Consider the following 5,104-nt stretch of genomic DNA (forward strand, 5'->3'; position numbering starts at 1 on the left):
GCGCCGAGGTGGGCAGCGCGCGGGGTCTCGCGCGGGACGGACCAGGTACGCGCCCGGCTGACGTGGGGGCCGGAACGCTGGGCACGCGACAAACTACGCAGAAGCGAAGAAACAACTCTCCAAGGATGGGGCCATCAGCCCTGCGGCCCTGGCGAGTCCCTTGGAAGGCTCTCCAGAGATGCCATACGCTGCAGGAATTGGACCCAAAGTCCTCCTGGGTTCACCGCCGCCTGGGGTCCTTACTTCTGGAAAACGTAAGCAAGCTAAAAGTGTCGAAACGGGCACTCACCGTCCATGGTCTCCCTCACCGCATTCAGATTCGCCGCCGCAGCGGCCGCCCCGGCCCCCGCGCCGCTATTGCTCGCCATGGCGGTGGCCAAGGTAGGCGGGAGAAGGTCCTGACCCGGAACTGAAGCGCCTTCCTTTCTCTTGGGCAATCAGACCGCGCGTCCCTAGCACACGCCGGGCGGGCTCCGCCCCTCGCGCTCGTCGCCAGCGTAAGGCTGCGTTGATTTGAATTTGGAGCTTCGTTACTCAGCGCGGAATGTGAAGCGTGGAGTTGCCATTCGAATTTACCACGCCGCCCTGATGCGATTGGCTGGTTCGCGGACAGCGGTTCGACGCGATTGGCCAATCGCTCACAAGTCCCGTGCCCTGGTTGGCCTAAGACAGCGCGGAAGCGGGGAGTTAAAGAGTCAGTGCCTGTCGTGGGAGCTGGCCTGGTCCCTCCGGAGCGCCCTGGAGTCGCCTTTGGGTGGCTTCCTTTTTTTACACAACACTAGGTACGTTCTTTGTAGTTCGTGGACTTTTCTCCTGTCTCAAATTGGAGAGCTCACTTTTTCTGGCCCCAGATCCGCCTGCCCGCTTGCACTAGGGCGAATGGAAACAGCGAAGGAGTAGGTACTGAAGGGAGGGACGCCAAGAAAGAGTGATCGTGTAGAGTGGGGGTGACACCAGCGTGAGTGTCCTCTGCTCTTCACCCAAGGAAGCCAGCTGCAATTTCAACCTTCAAACAAGTGGATTCTTCTTTTTTTTCTAAATACAGACCCCTTTGACGGGAAGTAATGCAAACTCGCCTTCTACCCTGGGGGTCTTAGCGAAAGGAGGATGTTTGAGGAAAAGGCAACCAAAGGCGGTTCATTTCCTATCTCTAGTTATTTGTCTGGAGCTAATTTGCAAGAAAGGCACGCGTACAGATCCTTCCTCATCTCTTGCCTGCTGTAAATAATTTTTTAGTAACTGCAGCTTGGTAGGAATTGCTGGGATATCCGAAGGATATTCAAAGTGTGTATAGACTTGATATAATGAATTAAAAACTACAAGTGTAAATCCTTAAAATGAAAGGGATTTCGTGCCTATTGTAACATTTAGTTACCTCAAAAGCGTACCTGAACTCATTCACATTTGGTTGACTGCTGCTTATCAGCCACTTTACTTCTCTGAGCTTAATTCTGCAAAATATCGCTAATACTGTACCTCTATAGCTTTCCTGATTATTTCGAGGATCACTTGGGAAAATGGATGTGATGCTTTTTTATAAATTACCAAGAAGCTCCAAGACCATTAGGTTTCGAGTTAATTTTTGTGAACTATCTGTTGAATACATTTTAATGGTCAAAGTGAATGTCTATGGAACTTTGCAGTTTTATTATATATAATTCTGATTTCTTTTTAGTTTTTTCTCTGTGCTATGGGAGATGTCAAAGAACCAAAAATGCAAATAACACCGGAAACTCCAGGAAGGATCCCTGTTTTAAATCCTTTTGAAAGCCCTGGTGATTATTCTAATCTCCATGAACAAACTCTCTCCAGTCCTTCTGTTTTTAAATCAACAAAATTACCAGTAAGTGATTAGTATTTACAAATAATTTTAAATATAAATTTCTTTACAAAGTAAGGGGGAAACATCGTGGAGCATACATACCTGGAATGTGCTTTAATTGTAATATTCATTCTAACCTAATGGGCTATAAGTAAGTTAGCTGAACGATTTGTTTATTTAGCATTTCTCCTTTTTTATTTAAAGGATAACAGGTTAGCTTCTTGTAGTTGTGAGTATAGCTAGATACTATGGTGTCTGGTATAATACTAATACCATATTAGAGAAGAAGTTATATCATTTAATTCTCCACATTTATTCAGCAAACATTATTTGAATGCTGCTACGTGTCAGATACAATGCTAGGCATAGATGTTACACTGAACAAGTCAGGGTCCGTAGACACAAATTCTCAGGGAGCCTATACTCTAATATAAGGGTCAGCAAACTTGTTCTGTCAGGAGCCAGATAGTAAATTTTTTAGGTCTGGTTGGTCATCTGGTTGCTGTTACTACTACTCATCTCTGCCTTGTATCACAAAAGCAGCCATAGGCAATACATAAACAAATAAACATGGATGTGTTCCAATAAAGCTTTATTTATGGGCAGTGAAACTTGAATTTCATGAAATACTAATATTCTTTAGGGTTTTTGTCAACCATTCATAGCTTGCAAATTGTTCAAAAAGAAAGTAACCTCTACTGGGATAGACACAACTAAATTAGCAACTTCAGAAGAGTGTGATGTGTTGTGACTGGTGGTTAAGCTCAATGGTGATACAGAAGGGAATGTGCCCTTTATGAGATTAGGGAAGGCTTCATCACTTTGCTTATTTTCACTGTTATTGGTCACAGTGGAGCGTTTCTTTTGAAGTCCGATCTTTTAATCTGGTAAATTATCTAGAAAACTGCAAACTGAGTGGCTTTTATGCTACATGTTCATATCAGCTTGAAGCAGGTCTGCACTAGAGGAGTTTTACAGTTATACAGTTTATATTGAATCATTAATCTGACCTCATTTTTAATTGAATTGTATTAAATCTTTGTTATCTGTTAATAAAAAATAATGAAATGACCGCAACATAATCCTCAAAGCCAGAATGTATGGCATCTTGAGTTTTTCATCCTGAATTTTTCAAAAATAAGTTCTGAACTCCAGCTTAGGATTTGGATAAGAGTTTGGTTTGGTTGGATAGTTGAATACAGAAAGGCAGCACTAATTACCATTCATAATCATTTTAAGGATCGACTATTTTAGGAGCTTTTGCAGGCACTTCTGCCATTAGGACTTTAATTTTAGTTCATTCTTATTGAAAGTAAAGACCTTTGGTAACTAAGAGATTTTTACTTTTTCCTTGGCATGTTGCATCACTGATGAGTGTTAATTGTGGAATTTCTATATCATTAATTCTCTACTGTGATTATTATGTAATTTTAAAAAACCACCCAACCCCACGTACATTATACTTAATGTCAGTAAGAAAATAGAAAGAGCAAAACCAAAATAAAAGTATATCTTGATTGTCCACCAAAAAAAAAAAATCACCCAGAGGGAAGATTTGTATATTTTAAAAGTGATAAAGTTAAGCCAATTGATTTAGTGTGTTTTGATTACCATTTGCCATTTAATTTAGTGGTAAAGTCAAATTTAAGAATACAAGCTGTAAGATATTTTTATATTATAACCATTTACATTATTTTTGAAGTTGACATTGGTTAGCATTTTGATGAACTATTTTAGTTTGCTTTTACTCATAAGCTCGCTTTCTTTTGTTAAGACTCCAGGGAAATTTAGATGGTCTATTGATCAACTAGCTGTAATAAATCCTGTAGAAATAGACCCAGAAGACATTCATCGCCAAGCTTTATACTTAAGTCATTCTCGGTAAGTTTTCTTTTCTTGCACTGAAGTGTAATAACATACTCTCACGTGAAGAGAAATGAAATTCCAAAGTTAAATATTTATATGGAACAATGTCAGAGAGGAAAAATTATGATACATATTTATTTTACCTAAATGAAGAGTGAGTTCAGAGAACTACATCCAGAAAGATTTACTTGCTAACAGTTGCAAATCGGGTTAGGAGTCTTTTTCTTTTAGAGATAACCTTCTCCCTCTTCTGCATATGGGGCAACTGTGCCTCCTCAGCACTTGGAAAAGGGAAGAGTATTTTGAAATGTGTACCTTTCTACATGATTGTGGCTTCTCCCATTGAATTTTTATGGTGGAGTCAGGTAAAGCAAAATGTCATTTCATTGCCATATACGGTTAAAGAAGCCTAAAAATTCCCTTACCAAGTTAAGACACATTGAATGGAAGTATATCCTTTAGCAACAGAGAGCTTTTATAGATATCCAACTTTAATATAGGACATTTGGGGATCTGAATTACATTGTCTTCAATTCAACCTAGTAATCAGAGCAGTCTTAACGTTTTGTTAATGTGTTGTATAGGTTTCCCAGCACTAGTGTGCTTCAGACATTTCTGTTCAGTGATGCCTCATATAGTGAGAACACTTGCACTTCTTTGGTGAAACAGACCTTGTTTTTGATAACAAATTGCAATGATCTGTAAGTCCAAATTACAGATAACAGTTTTCATTAATAGTTTGAGGGACTGTTTTGTTAATTTTATAGTCTGATTTTCTTTATATTTGAAAAAATTGAATACCGATATGACCAGCTTTTAATTTTTGGTCCTAAGATACATGTGTTGTCAGTCCAAAATCTTGGGTAATCCTTTTTCCTTTAACTTTAGAATTTAGTCACACAAAGATGTACTCATGTTGAGATGCTCTTGCAAATAGTTGTCTGGCTTTTCTACGCCTTCTTCTCTTGGCTTGGTAACTTGATGAACATTCATTTATAATTAATTATTGTCTGTCAAAAGTGTTGTAGAATGGGGAATGAGCATAAAAGGATTTTAACCTCACTCTAAATAATACCTTTGAAAGAGAAGGTGAATATCTAAAAACACATGAGTCACAAATGGGATTCATTTTTTATTTCACATGAACTATGTGCTTTATTTTGCCTCTTTATTATTATATTCAACCATGTACAATTGTTATCTATTAAGTCAAGAGATATTTTTGAACACTGAGGCACTGTGAGGAACACTAAAGAAGTATAGGATATTATTCTTGCCTTCTAGAGTCAACAGTGCCATTAACCAAAGTTATGACTCATCGTTTCTATACTTATTAATAAATGATGTATTGTCTGGGTAGGTGTATGAATGTTGGTTTATATCAGTAGATAGATTTAAGGTATGGGAGAGGGAAAG

At 39.1% G+C, this 5,104-nt stretch overlaps 2 protein-coding genes across 2 annotated transcripts in view; one reads left to right on the forward strand and one right to left on the reverse strand.

The window, feature by feature from the left end:
- MZT1 (mitotic spindle organizing protein 1) overlaps positions 1-448 on the reverse strand; it is a 13,389-nt gene extending 12,941 nt beyond the window's left edge. Inside the window, exon 1 of the mRNA XM_006913782.3 lies at positions 290-448. Within this exon, the coding sequence (XP_006913844.1) occupies positions 290-368 (79 nt within the window). The 5' untranslated portion in view covers positions 369-448. The remainder of the gene's footprint in view (positions 1-289) is intronic.
- Positions 449-633: 185 nt separating this feature from the next.
- BORA (bora, aurora kinase A activator) overlaps positions 634-5,104 on the forward strand; it is a 22,044-nt gene continuing 17,573 nt past the window's right edge. Inside the window, exons 1-3 of the mRNA XM_006913783.3 lie at positions 634-782; positions 1,676-1,843; positions 3,597-3,703. Of these exons, the coding sequence (XP_006913845.2) occupies positions 1,691-1,843; positions 3,597-3,703 (260 nt within the window). The 5' untranslated portion in view covers positions 634-782; positions 1,676-1,690. The remainder of the gene's footprint in view (positions 783-1,675; positions 1,844-3,596; positions 3,704-5,104) is intronic.

Source organism: Pteropus alecto, unplaced genomic scaffold, assembly GCF_000325575.1.
Source record: "Pteropus alecto unplaced genomic scaffold, ASM32557v1 scaffold72, whole genome shotgun sequence".
Taxonomy (NCBI): Eukaryota; Metazoa; Chordata; class Mammalia; order Chiroptera; family Pteropodidae; genus Pteropus; species Pteropus alecto.